Genomic DNA, 15,164 nt, shown 5'->3' with positions numbered 1-15,164 from the left:
ACACCAGAAGTAGTTATTTCGCTATACTTGGTACTAATACAAACTTTCCCTCCTAATTAATCTTCATACTGTTTGGAAATGAACTGAGCATCTCCCTTAGTCTGTACAATACTCAAGGTTTTCAAATGAAGAGATGTTTGTGTAAAAAAAAAAAAAAATCTTCCTGAAAATTATTTGCTTTTGGGATATCACCTGTGTAATTCACTGAAATTGTAATTGAATACAAAATAATTTACAAATGGAAAAAATATGAAAGCTGTTACGAATATCAGGTCCCTGAAAATATACAGGCTTTGCAGAAAACTGGATGTTTTTAAGTTCTTCTTAGACAGACACCTGAAATGGGAATTATAACTATAAATATTATATAATTATTTTTAATAGAAATCCTAATAATTAAAATTAAATATTTGCATACAAAACTAAATTAACCTCAAATTATCATATATACATCAATCAGTATAAAATCCAAATATTAGAAAATTGACTCACATTAACTTTAGACTAAATTAAGTCTTTTTTTACTAAATGAATCTATTTTGGGTCAGTCCATTAATCAGCAGGCTTTAATCATTGTGCCAGTTATAAGGCCATCTGGTTATATTTTACAGATATTTTTCTTCCCTTAACTGGTGAAAAGTGAAAGATTCAGTGCAGTAAATGCTGCTTGTGATTAATGTTGTTATATTTAACATATTTCAGTGCAAGATGCAGTGATAATTGTTGCTGCATGATTGAATTGTTATGTGACTGGGAACATGCATACAACACCAGATGGTGCTAATGGGGGAGGGTGAGGGGCCCAGCACTCCTGCATCATCTGAATAAGTATGCCTGAATTATTTAGTTTAATCTTCAAAGATTGTATAAAATGTGCATGCATCTGTGATGTGGACAAGGCTCAGTTCTTTCTGCCTGGTATGGGGTACCTCTTCTTTATTCATATGCCCTTAGGTTACATGCAGCAGTGATCCTGGAAAAGTCCAAGTGCCACCTGCCACAAAGATAAATAGAACTGGTGAAATACAGGCTTTCTATAAAAGCAAGAGAGACACAAAAGAGTCTGCTCTCAAGAGAGCACCAGGTTATGTGATTTCTTAAAGGCTAGCTTCAGCCAGTGCTGAGCAATCAGGCCTGATCTAGCAGTGCATTCAGGTGCATGATGACTCTAAAGTGTCTCCTCGGATCTCCTTTGTGACACAGGCCAACTTGAAAGCCCAGTCTCTCCATAGCACTGCCAGGTCCACCACTAAACCATGTCCCTAAGTGCCCCATCTACATGTCTTTTCAATACCTCCAGGGATGGTGACTCAACCACTTCCCTGGGCAGCCTGTTCCAGGGCTTACAACCCTTTTGGTGAAGAAAGGAAACTTCATTTTGCTGAGATCTGGTGAGATGCAGTAATCGAAGGATCTCTGCAATACATGTTTTTTCTTTTTTTTCCCCCAAATCCTCACCTCTCCCATCCCCATCAATGTCAGCTGCAATGCTCTGAATTGCACCCTATGGGTTGCAACTGGTATCTGCTGGTTTAGGCTTTCTTTTGCCAAAGTATGTCATACTATAGAGGAATGAAATAAATATAACAAAATTATTGAAATTATTTCAGCCTCTGAAGTGAATGCAGTTGGTTTGGATAATGTCATGTCATGTCATGTAATCTTATGTTATTTTAAACAAGGCTAAGGTAGTCCATGTGTTGCTGGATGGTCGCAGCATCTCCCCACGAGAGGGCTTCCTTATCCGCAAGGGACCAGGCAACTGCCATTTTGACTTTGCCCAAGAAATTCTTTTTATTGACTATCTGCAGCCCCAGCTGATAAATAAAGAACAAAGAAGGTAAAGTAAGATGTTTTTGCTATCTAAACCACGCTAATTTCTCTTAACTGTTTAGTATTCTTTCATATTCTCTATTGAAGTCGATTGTTTGAGGCACCTGGATGAAAATATGAAGCACTTAGAGCAAAATGTTTCATTAGGTTGTAACTTTATACTGTTAACCGTATCTTATTGAGATCAGAGGACAATCTAGTCCATAATCACAAACAAGGGAGTCGGGGCAGAGGGGGTGGTGTTTGTGGAGGCTTAGTTCTTTGGTTTTGTTCTTTTCTGAATTATGAAGGGTACATAAACTATTTTGTCTTGGTTTTTCATCAGGGCTGGTTCAAAGAGAACTGAACAAGCTAGTATGGACTATGAGGCACCGTTAATGCCATGTGGTTGTATCCTTCTCTGTCATATTCTTACTTGTCACACAGAATGTTTTAGAGTTATATACTATGGTTATGAGTCATGGGCTTTTTGAATCCAACAATTTCTGATATTTTAAGAAATTAACAAGATACCAAGAATGTGAGAAAGGCTTCCATTAGGTGTGAACTCAGAATAAATAAATGGAACATAATATATGAATATGTGACCTGTTTTCAGATACTTTTGTAGGTTTTTCTCCTGCCTTTTATAATCAATCCAAGATGGAGCTAGAGGTCCATTAGCACAGTATCCTGCCAGCCTATCAAAGCTAGAAGCAGTCTTTGTGTTTTTGCATATCTTTGAATGTTTATGTCATTTTATATCTTTATTAAGGTTGACCAGAACTATGTAATATCTTTGCTATTTTTCTTAATGTTTGTGGCTTTTTAAGCTTAAGTTTTCCTAGATAAGCACAGCCTTTTGTGATAATACTTGCTATCATGCCATCCATTTATTTCATGGGCCTTTTAAATCCATTAGGTTATTCTAACCAAGTTTGGAGACAATGAGGTCTCCGCAATACTAAGTTCCTGCCAGTTTCATGAAAATCAATGTCTGGATAGAGCAAAGAGATACAAATGAGTGTTCTGTTAGAGAAACGGGCAGCACAGACTCCATCATTACATTTTCTGCTGTTCAGTTTAGGGGCATATTTGCTGTCCAGTTATCATTCATATAATTCAGAACCAGGCAAAGGCATATTTGAGAAACATAGGAAGGCAGTAAAGGCTCCAAATAGGAACTGTGGTGTTAATAAGTTGCAGTGTACAAGAAGGTAAGACACACACTAAAAAAATTCAGTAGTCCTTCATCTGATGGAAGAACATATATGAACATATATATATGTGAATGTGTATATGTATGAACATATAGACTTTTGCCTAGTTGTGCCACTTGCAGATGTTCAATTTCTTTGTGTATTATCAGAGATAGAAAAGGCAGACTTCTTGTCTTGAAAGAAAATAGTTCATTCAGAGAGGTTTAAGACAGAGTGAAGTCAGAATTGAAAAACAGATATTTTTTTTCCCTCTCCTAAACTGCAAATGAGATTGTCTGGCATCAAGATGTGAGCTGCACAGTAATTTTTGAAACTTCAAATTAAATGGTCTGTTAGGACAAAGTATCAATATAAAAATTTTCCTTAATAGCATTTTGCTTTTTAGTTGTTTTCCAGTTTCAGCTTCTGACAAGTTGGGGTGATCCATACTACATAGGTTTGAATGGACTTGAGTTGTTCAATGAACATGGAGACCAAATCTTACTGACTGAAAACAGTATCCTTCTGCAGACCAAGCACCTCTGTCCTTTTCAGATACAGTTTGCTCCCTTTCAAACTATCATATGGCATCACTTGCTCCTTCTTCTGAATTACAAGTTTATCCCATGTGGTTACTCTGCTTCTATTTCTCTATATTTGCGTGATGATACTTGTTTCATAAGTTTCAATGTATTCTATATACTTTCAGAACATTTCTTCTCTGAATGGAATGCACCAACAAAGCAGGACAAGGTTAGAGAAGGAAAGGCTTAAGAAGGATATGGTATTTTTTTCTATCAACGTTTATTTCTTCTGTGGTATGGAAAGACTAGAAAGTTTGATGAGCTATAAACTCATAATAAAAGGCTGAGCTCAGTTCTTTGTTATGGAATCTTTCATTGTGCCACAGGAAGGAAATTTTTCATAACTATTGTTTTGGACCTTTAGGCTATTCCAGACACCCGATCCAGTCGTGAAGATAAGGGCTGAGACTCTGAATTTGATTCAGTGTTCCCTGGGTAACCAACAGAGGGGATGAAGGACATGTTTGAAAGATTCATAGTCATCAAGGTTACACTTCAGTGCTCTGTATCAGCTGAAGTCTCTTAAGCACTGAAACCTCCATACCCCAACATGCATGGAATTCACGTAGTTCAGTCACATGGAAGAAACAGTTTCTTAACCAATTAGGAATGACAAAAAGCAAGGATGCTGCATGAATTGCATGTCTCTAAGGATCCTCATTGCCTAATAAATAGAGGATATAATGAAGAAGGTAGTAAAGGATTCTTCCTGAGTGCTATTTTTATTTGTATCTTGTATGATACATGATGAACTTGAAACATCTGTAATGGAGAAGCAGCATTTTGAAATTGAAAAGTGGTAACAAATTATTTTTAAGAACAAGGGATCTTTAACTTAGCTTTTAGATGGTATGTCTTTGCAGGACAGTACAATGCCAGGTAAAGATACCTCAACTTGTTGTAAATGATCTCCTGTTTCTCCCTGTACAGTAGTGTTGCTTGGATATATTAGAATCCCCAAAAGACCATATTTGTCTTAGTGCAGTACTAAATGTGATAATTCAGTACTGAGTCTGGAGCAAGGTTTTCTTAAACAGTTGAGGCATTGCTGTGTTATTCCTTAAATTCTTTATAAACACTTAAAGACTCAGGCCTTTTAGAAAGCAGGACAAGGCGAAATTATTGTCCCTCAAATTGGATTGCTAGGGATTTATAATTCTGAAGACAGTGCCATCCATTCACATTTCTTTGCATGTCTTTAACATACATATGTTTGTAACATATATGTTCTCTTACAGAGAAAATCTGGTTACCTAGAAAGCCTGGTTTAATCTTTCCCTCTGAAAGAACTGAAAGAAGGACTTGTTAGACAGTTACTGAATTTTATCACAAAAACTGAGGAACTCAAGCAAAACTTAGTCTGACTGATGACTACCTCCTGCAAGTATACTTTTCTTGAGATACATTTCATATGAGGAATTTTCACAAGTTCATGCTAAAAAAATGAGGCTTTGTCACAAAAAAGCTAGAATGTGCCTATTACTGATAAGGGAACTTTATTGCCGAAGTCATAAATACATATTTGAAAATAAACTAAATGCAGCTAGTTCATTTATTCCTATTTTTAAAATAATTTTGAATACTAGAATCTATAAGGGTTGTCCTGCTTTTCAAAATGTGCCCCCAAGTTCCTCAGCTACCTGTGAGAAGTTCTCAGAGTATTTTTAAGTTTTACTGATGTAGTGGCAAATACTCGTGCATGGAATCTCAAAGAGCAAGCATGAACTTTTAAATACAGTATTTCTGAAATATTCTTTTCAGTTATTTACACTTAAAGATTTTTCAGATATTGCTGCTTTTCCAGATAGTGTCAACATTTTAGAAGATGTATCTGGAGACGTCCGAACTCCAGACAAACTAATTGACAGAGTAAATGACACAACCGATGGCAGGCATATGTGGCTTGCACCAATTCTTCCTGGTTTGGTACATTTTCCCTTTTCATTCCATTTTAGTAATGTGCATAGATGTAGCTAGAAGCATAAAGGAAAGGGGAAGCATACATAATTTTTAGGTAACTTTGATATTAGTAAATTATGCTAAATCACTGCCTTTTAGAAAAAGTTCTTTGTATTCCAACTTGTCTTCACTGCACAGATAGCAGCAGTATAGATTTCCCAGGTTTGTAATCTCCTTCTGTCTCCATGGTGCAACAGCAGATGAATTTCCAAGGCTAGTGTAGATGTTCTTTCAGTTACTATGATAAAGATACTGACAAAGGAGTTCAATATGCATGCTTTGTGCAATAAACACCTTTCAAACAGGAGCAGACTGGGATCTTAAATTCTTTTTTACAAAAAGCAATGAATGTTGTTCCAGCAGTGAGAATTTTTTTAATCTCATTATCTGTGTTGAATTCAAATTCATAAATTAGAGATGATGGATTTAGTATTTTCATGTCCTCAGGCCCCAAGTGATCCAGCCCTTTTAGAAGGCCCATGTTTAAAATATGGGGTATCAAATATCTAAGCAGGAAAAGTAGATAAACTTAGATGAGTTCAGACTTTGTTTTGGGACAAGGCATTTTTTATGGGCCTGTTATGGACATAATTAAGATGTATTTATTTCTTAGAAGAAGATGGATTTCAAAAGGAAGAAAATGTAAACCTGATGTTTGGTATGTTGTAGCTTGCAGTATTGGAAAAATCCTTACTCCATATATTACAGTTATTAATTAGAATATTAAGAGCAAAGAATTAAGCCAATTTTGAAAATACTTCATATATCTTTATATGTTGTAATGCAGTGGTTATAATTAAAATAAAGCTTCTAAGTATACTTGGGAATACTGACCACTTGCATTTGTTAGGAAGATGGAATGTCTGTGTGCCTGAGGCTCCTACTGTATTGATCCCACATCTTGAATCCTGATAATTAATTTGATGGGATGCTCAGATATCCATTATAACATTACAAATGATTGATTTGACAACCATCTGAGTTTGCTCATGTCCTTATAAAAGACATGTTTGCAGAGGCTGTTTCATTTTGGCAGAAAGGAAGATAACAGTACCCGGAGTTCTAGCACAGATGCATACACTGGTTTGTGTTGTTTTGTCTGACACCAAACTACTGTAGAAGAACATAAGATATCAGTATTAAAAGGGTGAATTGATAAAGTGTGACATGCAGGAGGGAAGAGTAAGCAATTTAACGGTGCTTTCTGTCCTTAAACTTCAGCAAATTACACCTTTTCAGGATCCACATAGTACTTTTCTCTCTTCCACCTTTCATGGTATGGTTGTACAGCCAGGAGGAGCAAATGGTTTAAGCAGTCAGCCCTATTCATGATCATCCTCTGTAGCTGGGATGCTGAAGCAAAGCTTGTGTGTACTTAAATCCTCATTGCTAGGCTGCTTTGAAACATGCCAGTGGCCTAGAAAGCTGATTTAACTCTGCTATATTGGAAGGTTTGAAAGCTTTAAGGAAATTTTATATTATATCCTTTCTTTTCTTTCTAATTATCTTTTCCTTTCTAATTCTAAAAGTGTTTTTTTTCTTTTGTAAATTTATTGCTAATGTAAGTACAATTTGAATTCTTTGTTTCCCTGTTACTGATTGTCATTTTATTTATTTGTTTGAATGTATTTTCCATCAAATTTCTAATTTTCTGTGAGACTAACAATTGTTATTGGAGACTATGCCAAAATTGTCTTCTGGAGTATCACAGATAGAAACATTTCTATTGGTCACATCTACTTTCCTCAGTAAAAAAAAAAAAAATGTATAATGATTTGATACAACTAACAGTATCTTCTCCAGTGTATCAAAGGATGCTAGAGATGAAGCTTAAAATACGCTCGCCCAAAGTTGATATAGTACCTCATGAAAGAAACAGCACAGTATTAACTCTATCAGGCAAGATTGGTTTCCTACAGCCTAATCTTTGGTCTTAACATCTTGATATTAATGTCACTAAAAGTAAAATGAACAATACCTCAAGCAACAGTTGTTTAGGAAGCATCTGGAGAATTGTCTCTGTGTCCCTGTTAGTGTACCTCACACAAAAATTGCAAAATTTCTGCAAGAGCTTTCAAAGACAGGGGATACAAGAGAAATTTTAGTCTTCAAATAGAAAGGTGGATTCCATTCATATTTGATAGAATAGAGTAGAATAGACATCAGCTTGTCTTATCCTGAAGCAGGTGTCTGTGTTTGGTTGATGAAATACTCATTAAAAGTGTCTCTCTACCCCTCCTCCCAACTGACTAGCAGTCATTTGAGAGGGCAGCTCTGGAGTAGAGACATCTGTGAATTATCAACAAAGATGATAGCTGAAGTTAAATCCTTAGCATCAGTTACTGCCCTTTAGCTATATCCCTTTATATACGGACCTCTTTTGATACAACATGCATGAGAATTTAATTTCTTTGGGGAATTTGTGCTGTTAAATATAAATGAATTCTCTTTTACAGGTGAATAGGGTGTATGTCATTTTTGATATACCTACTACTGTGTCAATGATCAAGTTATGGAATTATGCCAAAACACCTCAGAGAGGTGTGAAAGAATTTGGTGTAAGTAATTTTTGTATGCATTTTATATGTTCTGGTGAGTCAGCTTTCTTGATTTCTTTCTTACTTTCACAGTTTACTGAAGTGTGATTCCATATAATCTCGAAGGATGAGATTCATCTCATTTAGCTCTGCTTTTAGTAATAAAATGACTAATCTATGTCAATCATCTGTCCTCCCTTTCTTGTCCAGGGAAAGAACACATTATCTGATTTTTTTCCTTAGATAATTCTCTTAAGATAGGATAATGCTTTCCTTTTTGCACTGACTATAGAGCAGGCCTGGAAGACTAGTTTAAACTACAAACCCAAGTTTTAGACAGCTGAAGTGAGGTGAGATTCATTAATGCCTAGATTTAAGAGTGATTCACTGTGGTTAATAGGATGGCAATTATGTGAAACATGAAATACATTTTTAATTACCTGCTTAAAAGCTGTATTAGAAACATCATTGAGAAGACAAAAACATAAAACAAAAGAAATCAAAACCCAGCAGTGAATAGAGAGAAATGGAAGTTTTAAGGAACAAAAGCTAAACTAATGACCAGACTTGTGAAACAAATACAGCAAAATGATTTCTTGTTAACTAAGAGAGACAACTGCTGAAAGTGGTGCCTAATTTCTAGATGTTTTGTTTACTTGTTTTTTTCTTAAATATCTTTAGCTTCTGGTGGATGACTTGCTTGTCTACAATGGGATTCTGAATATTGTGAACCATGTAGTATCAGGCATCCTACCAACCTGTGATCCAGTGGTCCCGTACCATACCATTCTTTTTACAGATGATGAGAAGATTTGCCATCAGGAGAAGAGAACTGTTATTAGGTATGTCAGTGGATCTTGATTGAAAGAAAGAATCTTGAAAGAAATAAAATGTTTTTATGTGACTAATGTCAACAATATGTATATTGCTATAGAAAATTCCCTTCCAAAGCATATTCAGCCTCACTTAATGAGAAATAACCAATACTTTTTTAGATATTAGGACCAAATTACCAGCCCAGCTTTATTTGTAAGCATTTTGTATCACTTACAGGGATTTATGATTCATATTTACATATGTTTTCATGGAAGCCTATAGTAATAAACACAAAAGAAAGGAGTTAGGCTTCCTTAGAGAAGAAATAATAAATCTCAATGATATTACATGGAGGGGAAAAAAAAAATAATAAAAAAGAACTAAACAACAAAAGTAAAGAAAATAAATTCCTCTGACTTGGCACAGATACTAATTATGGAACCAGAATTCTACTATTTTATAAACGTTCTAAAATAATGAACTTCTTAAATGAGAAATTAATTACATTCAGAGGAGTGACACTTTGAAACCACTAAGTTGGCAGTTGCATAGAAACTATGATGAAATGCAGTGAAAAATGCACTTATATTTACAAGGTCAGGATTGATAAGGCCTAAAAAACAGTCTCTAGCAAGGAAGAAATAGAGGAAAAAAAAAAAAAGGAAAGAATCATTTACCTTAAATGAGATTGAAAAGTGAAAAATTGAAAGCTTAAAGAAGTAAACACTTCCTTATACATTGCACAGCTAACACGTAGAATGTCTCGCACATACAATACTTGGAAAAAAAGATGACAGTTTTCATTCAAAAAAGGCACATGATTCGTTCAGAAGAATATTCAAATATTTAGAAATAAGTGGAAGGAATGTAAGCAGTCCTGATTAAGAATAGAATTTCACATTTGCCTGCAGGGTTTGTTTTCCTGTGTTTCTCTAAAGCATTGGCTGTTGGCCACTGGTACTGTCAGATGTTGAAATAAATTGTTTAGATGTATGATATTAGGCTCATGCTTTTGTACAAGTGGCTGTGTTGTCATGGTAAAATTTGGAGGTAAGCAATTTTTCAAGTTACTGAAATGAAAATGCTTGAGGAAATACAAGTTTTGAGAAAATTTTCAGTGGGATATAAAAAGGAAAAGAGAAATGAACCTTTACTTTCTTCAGCTTAACGTCTTTCTGTGAGTAAAGTTATTTTATTGGAAGCAGAGAAGGACCAGCTATAATCGCAGATCTTTTTCACATAACTTCCTTTGCACATATTTATAAGACATATATCCTTTGATTTAGTTTTAAGAGGGGTATACTTTTGGGGTCACGCAAACTGCATGATCTGTTTTCCAGTCAAGAACATGCTGAGTCTCTTCTCACCTGGACTTCTGTGCAGAAATTTTGTTGGTCTTTCTTCTTAACCTGTTTTACAGTCTTTTTTCCTTTTTTCCACATACTACCCTACTAAAATATAGGGTGCTTCAGCAATAGAAGACAAATCCCTTACTACATGCTGGATAATACTGCTCCATTTTAAAGATTGTCTTGAGCATTTATATATTGTTACTTCTGAATTTAGCCTATTCTCTTTTCCATGTTGCTGTTCAATATTTTATGAACCCTGAACTTGAGTCCGATATTATCATCAACAGCATAAGTTCTGATTTACTTTGGTATTGGTTCTTTCTTTTCGCTCTGACATTTTGAGAGACATTACATTTTTCTCCCAAAATAGAAACATATTTTGTGCAGCATTTGTAGAGAAAAGAAAAATACACTTCTTTTTTTCCAAAGGCATGGATGTTTTGTTTTTGTCTGTGTGAAAGGAAGATGTTATTAGTGATGTTTTCTGTAACTTTCAATCCAGCTAACACTTTTTTTCTTTATTTTATTTAATTTAACATTGAAGGTGTTACTTCTTTCCCAAAAAGGAATTGTTAAAATTTTGCAGCAGCCTGCAAACAAAACTTGTCACAGTAAATGAATTTTGTTTAGTTCAGAAAATTTTCAAATAATGCTGTATCAACATTACAAAACAGTATTAAGTTTCATATAGGAATTTGTATACCCTCTTTGCACAGCACTGGTTTAAAATCTCACTTTGATTAATGTGGTTCAAGCTGTGTAGGCAGGCAAGAAAATTGTAGAGTGAATATGATATTTATATTTGAATGTGTGCCTGAACGAATGCCACTAATTAAAACTGGCAAGAAATCCTTCAGGTGGATGCAGACAGAATGCCTTGCCTTTCCAGATAGTCTCATGTAATGGGGCCGTGCATCATAGCTTTGTTTCATCTCCAGGACCTAAATAACTTATTTGGTAACCTTTTCCATGACTCTCATAACTTTTGACAATGTTAATTATTTTGGCTATTGTACTGATTTTAATATTTTCAGCAATCATGTGGGAGATCAAGATGTACGAATGATGAATGAAAATGAGATTGTCACAAACAGCAAAAAGAAGCAGGTTGTGGCTGATCCAGGTTAGTTCTGTCTTCTACAATTTTCTTCTGCTCACCTTCTACAGAGACAGTGTGGATAATGAACATTGTTATAGACCTAAACTGGGGAAAGTAGAGAGACTTACACCTCTTACATATTTACTCTACTTTTTCTACCATTGGAAGACAAACCAGGAATGTCATACTTTGGTGGATTTTTATTCTATATCTAAGTCTGAAAGTAGATGATAAAAATCAAAGGTGTATGTGGTGTGTAGTCATAGCTTATTACCAACACACAGACAGAAGTCCTCAGGAAAGAAACTGTCTGAAGATAAAACTGAAAACTGATGTTAATTGTGCAGGTTCACAGATAGCTTTTGAAATAATAGGCTCATTGCATCCCCACTGGCCTTTTAGGGAGCTTCAGAGATGATGCATATCTGTCTCAGAATTAGCTGCTTGTTGCTCCTCAAGCAAATCCAAAATCATGAAAAGTGTAACAAGGGGGAAAACATGTTGACTTTATTCCTCCCACTGTCTTTCTGGTTGGTCTTTTCTCTTACAAAGTGATAATTAAAAAGACAACCTCTTTTTTTCCCCAAGGAGAAAGAGTATATTGTATTTATAGTCTGAAGAGTCCCAGTCATTCATTGTAAATTACTCAGAATAGCTCCCTAAATACATTACAGATTCTCAGCCAAGCTGGTATATTCATGATTGGTTTTCTCTCCTGAGCATGACACTTGCTCCAATTAGTTCCTCTAGAAAGTGTTGCAGAAATTATTTGATGGCTTTTAATAACAGTTCTGTAGGAGAAGGATTTGAAATGCCATTGCCTGTACGAATACAGCTTCAAAGTTATGAGTATATTAGCACTAGCTGCATCAAAAGTATTTTGAACATCTCTGTGCCTGTTGTAATGACATCCTGGGTTCCAGTGCAGGCATACCCTATGTCCAGTCAAGAATAGTTGTCATTGCCTTGGCCATCGCATGTGTTCTCCAAGCATTAAGGACACAGAATGCCTCTGAAGTCATCGGCTAAGGATCTGCCTCATGTCTCCTCTGTAGAACTTACTGGTATCAGCCACAGTGGTTGATAACACAGATTTGTAGAATGATTTGGGTTGGAGGAGATCTCAGGGGCTCCACTCCCGAGGGAGGGTCCAGCCTCCTACTCAGCACAGTGTAAACGTTGAATTCAGACCAGATTCCACAGGAAAACGATTCCATGTAACTGTGACAAAAAATGGCAGCACTCACTGTCAATATAAGAAACATTACTGAGAAGCATAGCGTAGCTTTCATTTTGAGATGGAAAGAGAAATGGGCACGTTTCTTCCTCATTTTAGTCTGCAGCTTCACTGTTAATACAGGTACAGTCTTAAAACAACACTCAATTTTCCTTAACAGCTTTGCGTCCAAAAACCTGCATATGTGAAAAAGGACTGCAGAGGAGGAAAAGATAACAAGGGATTGTGATTGGAAAGTCCTAAATACACCCAGCCCTAAATAACTGCAATCTAGATCTGCAAGATGTGTATCATCCCAGTGGAAGATTTTCCGTGGCTGCTGCTGCTGAACCACCTCCTGTCTTATGAGAGGAAGTTTTATTCACTACAGGAGATTTTCTTCAGTAATGAAATTTAAAGCATTAATTCAGTTTTCTGGTTTTTTTTTAATTGTCATCATATGTCTGATTTTTTTTCTTCCTCTCTTAACTGAAAATCCAGGGAGGAAGTAGCATAAAGGAGTGAGTGAGAATCTTTTTGCTAACTGACAACTGTTCCTGCCAAGTACCAAGAACTTGGGTGAAGCAGGATGGTTATAACAAGATGTCTTTCAGAATATTTCTCAAGCTTCAATTCCTAAATCCTAACTGGATGATCATGAAAGTTCTTCACTAGAAAGAAGTGTCTGCTTTGTTTCTGATGCCTGTAAATAGTTTGTTGGGAAATGCTCTTATTAGAGGAAATATTCTTTACCTCTTTTTCTGAGCTGCCACTGTATGTTTTGATGCCATGGCTCTCTCTAGGGGCTGACACTGTTTCTGACATCTGTAGGGATTCCACTGGGCATGCAGAAGTGTGATGAATGCTTTTAGAAAATGGATATAAGGAAGTGGGTTTATCAAGTGTTAATAAGTAAGTTTCAGCTGTTACTTCTTTCATCCTGAAAAAAGCAAAATAGGTGTTTTGCCGAAGTGCCATTGACAGGCGCTCTACACATTCTTCAGAGTCCTCCTGCTACAGAGCAATGCTCTGCTCCTGTTTTGCCAGCAACATATCATCACTGTTGAGAAATGGTAAATGTGTTTTAACTAGCAGAAGGTAAGGAGTGAACTGCATTTTTAACCACAAAATACCATGCATATGTAGTCATTTAAGCAAAAACACTAACCAAATAATTACGCTGCAGGATTTGTAGCTATGCAAATGGACTTTTCACTGAAAATTTGTCGGTTGTAACAACTTGTAAATCTCTTCCATAGAAGATTCTTCCTTTCTTATTTAGAACTTGCTCATTGTTACCAGAGAGAAGCTTTTAGACATGAAACAGAGATATACTATTGCAGCTCCTGATATAGAATCAAAATATGCTGCTTCCCTTTATGTACTAAGTCAGGAGTGCAATATCTTGTATTTTGCTTATAAAAAGCATACTTCTTAACTGTTGTTGGCTAAGCTGAAAATACACAAGATAGCAATGCATTTCCCAGATTTCTGTGTGTTAATAGAGCAACAAAATGTATTTTGTACTAAATACAAAACACTTTTAAATGCAAAACAGTGTATGTGAGTATATTGTACTTTGTTTAAAGGCTCTTCCCAAACTGCACTGACAAAAGAACCTTCTGTTGTTCTGTCTCCCCTAGTGTGTTTACCAGTGGAGCTCTACCAAGAACCAAGTTTTAATTTTTGCTCCAAGTCAGATAACCATTACATGCAACTCCAAAATGAAAAAATAGAGGAGCTGAAAGGGGTTATTGGTAGGGCTAAGAACAGATATAAATGTATGCATTTGGAAGAGAAGAGGCTATAGCAAAGTTTTTAAGACTTAAGGCACAATCACAGATTTGTCATGTAGGCAAACCCTAAATGAGATGAGGCCTGTCACATTGTTCCTTCTTTTGAGAAAATTGCTTTGAATGTGAAGAGAAATTAAATTGGTTGTGTTTCCTGGCACAGAATAGCATCCTTCTTATTGATCAGAAAAGATATGAGAGGGAGAGGACTTCCTATGCTCATCTGCCTTCTCTGTATCTGTCTAGAGCATCTCAGGTCCTATGTGATGGACTAAGGATCATCCTTTGAGGTAACTCCACGTTTTGTAAATTATTGCAAAATACCTGGTCAAGCTCACATGGGTCACAGTTCTCTCTGTTGTCTGTTTCTCTGCCAGCAACTCTTCCTCACTGGTCGGTTGGTAATTGCAGCCAGTTTTCACACCTTTTGCCTCTGGAAATCTGTATCCACAGCTGATCTGGCACACAGAGTATCGGCTTTGACACATAGAGTGTTGGCTTGTACCTTCTGCCAACCTCTCCTAGCGGCTCCTTTTACCTATTCAAGAGATTCCCCTGAGCTGCCACACTGTGGGAAGACCATGAGTGTTTTTAAGATATTTCCAAAAAATTGTTAAGTTGTGGAACATCATCTCCCGCAGTGTCTCTGAAAGAAGGGTTTTCCAGCCTGATGTCTGCTCTGGGATGACATATGCCACCAAGGCAAGGCCTAATGAAGTCCTTGATTCTAGCCAGTCATAGAAACTATACATAGAAAGCATAATGTTTAGAAAATACTTCATTACTCTCTGTGGGAT

General features: G+C 36.0%; 1 protein-coding gene across 5 annotated transcripts in view; it reads left to right on the top strand.

Annotated features, from left to right (window-relative positions):
* KATNIP (katanin interacting protein) overlaps window positions 1-14,129 on the top strand; it is a 62,549-nt gene extending 48,420 nt beyond the window's left edge. For 4 of the 5 annotated variants that reach the window (XM_032983570.2, XM_032983568.2, XM_032983569.2 and 1 more), the window contains exons 19-26: window positions 1,683-1,840; window positions 2,159-2,223; window positions 3,418-3,528; window positions 5,382-5,521; window positions 8,011-8,112; window positions 8,773-8,933; window positions 11,294-11,382; window positions 12,756-14,129. In XM_032983570.2, the coding sequence (XP_032839461.2) occupies window positions 1,683-1,840; window positions 2,159-2,223; window positions 3,418-3,528; window positions 5,382-5,521; window positions 8,011-8,112; window positions 8,773-8,933; window positions 11,294-11,382; window positions 12,756-12,811 (882 nt within the window). In that variant the 3' untranslated portion in view covers window positions 12,812-14,129. The remainder of the gene's footprint in view (window positions 1-1,682; window positions 1,841-2,158; window positions 2,224-3,417; window positions 3,529-5,381; window positions 5,522-8,010; window positions 8,113-8,772; window positions 8,934-11,293; window positions 11,383-12,755) is intronic. The other variant, XM_032983571.2, reaches the window with a different exon arrangement.
* The last annotated feature ends 1,035 nt before the right edge of the window (window positions 14,130-15,164 follow it).

This window comes from Tyto alba, unplaced genomic scaffold, assembly GCF_018691265.1.
Source record: "Tyto alba isolate M040663 unplaced genomic scaffold, T.alba_DEE_v4.0 Super-Scaffold_28, whole genome shotgun sequence".
Taxonomy (NCBI): Eukaryota; Metazoa; Chordata; class Aves; order Strigiformes; family Tytonidae; genus Tyto; species Tyto alba.
Note: the sequence above shows the minus strand (reverse complement) of the source record. Positions and strands in the feature narration are given on the sequence as shown.